At 46.6% G+C, this 2,366-nt stretch overlaps 1 protein-coding gene across 1 annotated transcript in view; it reads left to right on the forward strand.

Annotated features, from left to right (window-relative positions):
* N4BP1 (NEDD4 binding protein 1) overlaps positions 1-1,809 on the forward strand; it is a 19,379-nt gene extending 17,570 nt beyond the window's left edge. The window contains exon 7 of the mRNA XM_029284818.1: positions 1,348-1,809. Coding sequence (XP_029140651.1) covers positions 1,348-1,666 — 319 coding nt within the window. The 3' untranslated portion in view covers positions 1,667-1,809. The remainder of the gene's footprint in view (positions 1-1,347) is intronic.
* Positions 1,810-2,366: the final 557 nt, after the last annotated feature.

Genomic DNA, 2,366 nt, shown 5'->3' on the forward strand with positions numbered 1-2,366 from the left:
TTCTTCTCTCACCAAAAGAGGAAACAGAAATTAAAAAAAGAGTCCTGCAGAGAACTGAGAAGATCACGAGATATAGAAAAGACGTGAGCAGCTTAGCACAAGTAGGAGTGGCTCTGCTCTCAGATTTGTTTTATCTTTTGTTCCCATAACTGAATGTACAAGGGGTGGGTATGTTTGCGTCACACACACACACACACACACACGTACACCGTTAAGATAAGCCAAGTAGCAATAGCAGTAGCAGTCTCTTGCATTTAGAAATGTGGTAGACTCCTTGTAAATGTGACATTACTCTTGATGTCGTAGAGCACGCAACAGATGGATGTGGGATGCAGTTATGTCAAAGTTTAACACGGAAGCCGTAAAATAAATTGTACCAAAGTCACAAGGATATAATAAAACTTCTTAAAGTTTTCTTGGCTGCTTATCTCAAATGATATAGGGTCTCTCTGCTTGATTGGACTAGAACCGACATGTCAAACACAAGGCCCGGAGGCCGGATGCGGCCCGCGAAGTAGTTTCATGTGGCCCGCGAAGCCATCCTGGAAACAGTGAGGGAACGGCCCCCGCTGCCTTGGCCCTGGCCCAGGCCGGCTGGGAGCCAATGTACAATTTTGTGGTGGCCATCTATGCTGAAACGCATTCAGTCTTAGCTCCACAAGCCCCCTACCCCTGCATGGCCTGAGAGGAACGGTGAGGCTCCGCCAGTGGACCATGCCTTGGCACTTGCCCTGGTCCCACCCCCTTCTGCCAAAGACCCTCAGATCTGTCCCACACTTGCCCAGGCACCCTTGACGCGAACGATGTAGAGCTGGCCATGCCCACCCAGTAGGCCACACCCACTCCATCCACACCCATCCAGTAGACCGCACCCACCCGGCCCCCCGAGGGCAACCGCAATGCTGATGCAGCCCTCAACGAAATTGAGTTTGACACCCCTGGACTAGAAGGACCTCCAAGGTCCCTTCCAACTATTATTCTGATAAAGTACCAATTGGATCTAAAGGTTCATTAAGGCTACAATAAGAACAATACTTTAGAGTCAGCTAGGTGCAGTGCTAAAGTTCTCAGTCTAGAAACCCGGAGACTGTGAGGTCTCGGCCTTCCTGAGGCTCAAAGCCATTGGGTTAACCTTGGGCCAAGCGTTCTTGCCAAGAAAACTGCAGGGACCTGTCCAGGCAGTTGCCAGGAGTCAACACTGACTCAAAAGACACCAAAACGATTAAGATGATCAAACATTGGCTATCTTTGTGATGACTGACGGTAGGCCATCTTACTTGGGCAAGGTGGCTTGTTTGTTCGCCAACCAAAGACCCTCATACTGAATGCTGTTCCATTCTTCTCCAGAGCTATGCCAACCCAGCACAGCCTTGCAAGTGGGAGCCATCTTCCTTTGGGGATACCGCCTTTCCTGATGCAGCCAGAAGGGAGCGGACAGTTGCTCCCAAACCCCGTTTCGGGTCTCCTCCCCAACTTGCCTCCGTTTCCTACAACGTCCCCCCCCCCACCTCCAAGATCCGCCAGCGAAACCACCCGCTTAAAAGAAGCCTTGAGAAAAATATTCCCAACTCCGGAGCAGAGGGAGAAGATCGAGGAGATCCTGGCGCAGCACCCCCACATGAGGGACATGAATGCATTGTCTGCATTGGTACTGGATTTAAGCTGATGAACTAAAAACCTTCCCCCACCCCCCAAAAAAAAAACACTTTTCAGTTTTGCAGTTTGGATTGTTAATGTAAAGAGAGATGCATCTGAGTTGAAGTCAGGCCATCTGTGAATAGTCAAAAACTTAAATCCTTTTGTATAAAAAAAAAAAAAAAAGCGAATATTGAGAGGATTTGAGACGTCCTCTTTGTTCACTTAAGTTAACATTTTGTTCCTTTTCTTTTTCTTTTTTACAAATTTGTATGGCGTACTTTTGAAAGGAAAGTATTTATTAAGGAGTTGGCTTTAAATCGTTTGCAAGTTTTTTGGGTTTTTTTTGGGAGAAGTGACCTGAAAGCAGTTCTAAACTCTGCTGAAAGTAAAATGCACACTTCTGGACTAAATGACAACGATAAACGGATTTAATTTCTTACACTGGATTCTCGTTGCTGACTTTGCTCCTCATTAAACTGTGCGCACTTAAGGAACCTAGACGAATGCAAGCAACTTGAGTTGCGCTCAGAAGTGAAGTGGGCGGGCGTAGTGATGGAATGGGACAAGTCGCCAGGGCCAACTTGCCGCGGGATAATCCAACCATTTTATTTAATGATTTAAAATCATTAAAAAAAAATTAATTTGGGTCATTCACGTTTCGTTTTGCCCTTTTGCATCCTTTATTTTTCAGGGGTAGTCAACCTTGGCTCTTTTATGACTCGTGGACT

This window comes from Protobothrops mucrosquamatus, unplaced genomic scaffold (assembly GCF_001527695.2).
Source record: "Protobothrops mucrosquamatus isolate PMUCROS unplaced genomic scaffold, P.Mucros_1.0 scaffold971, whole genome shotgun sequence".
Classification (NCBI taxonomy): domain Eukaryota; kingdom Metazoa; phylum Chordata; class Lepidosauria; order Squamata; family Viperidae; genus Protobothrops; species Protobothrops mucrosquamatus.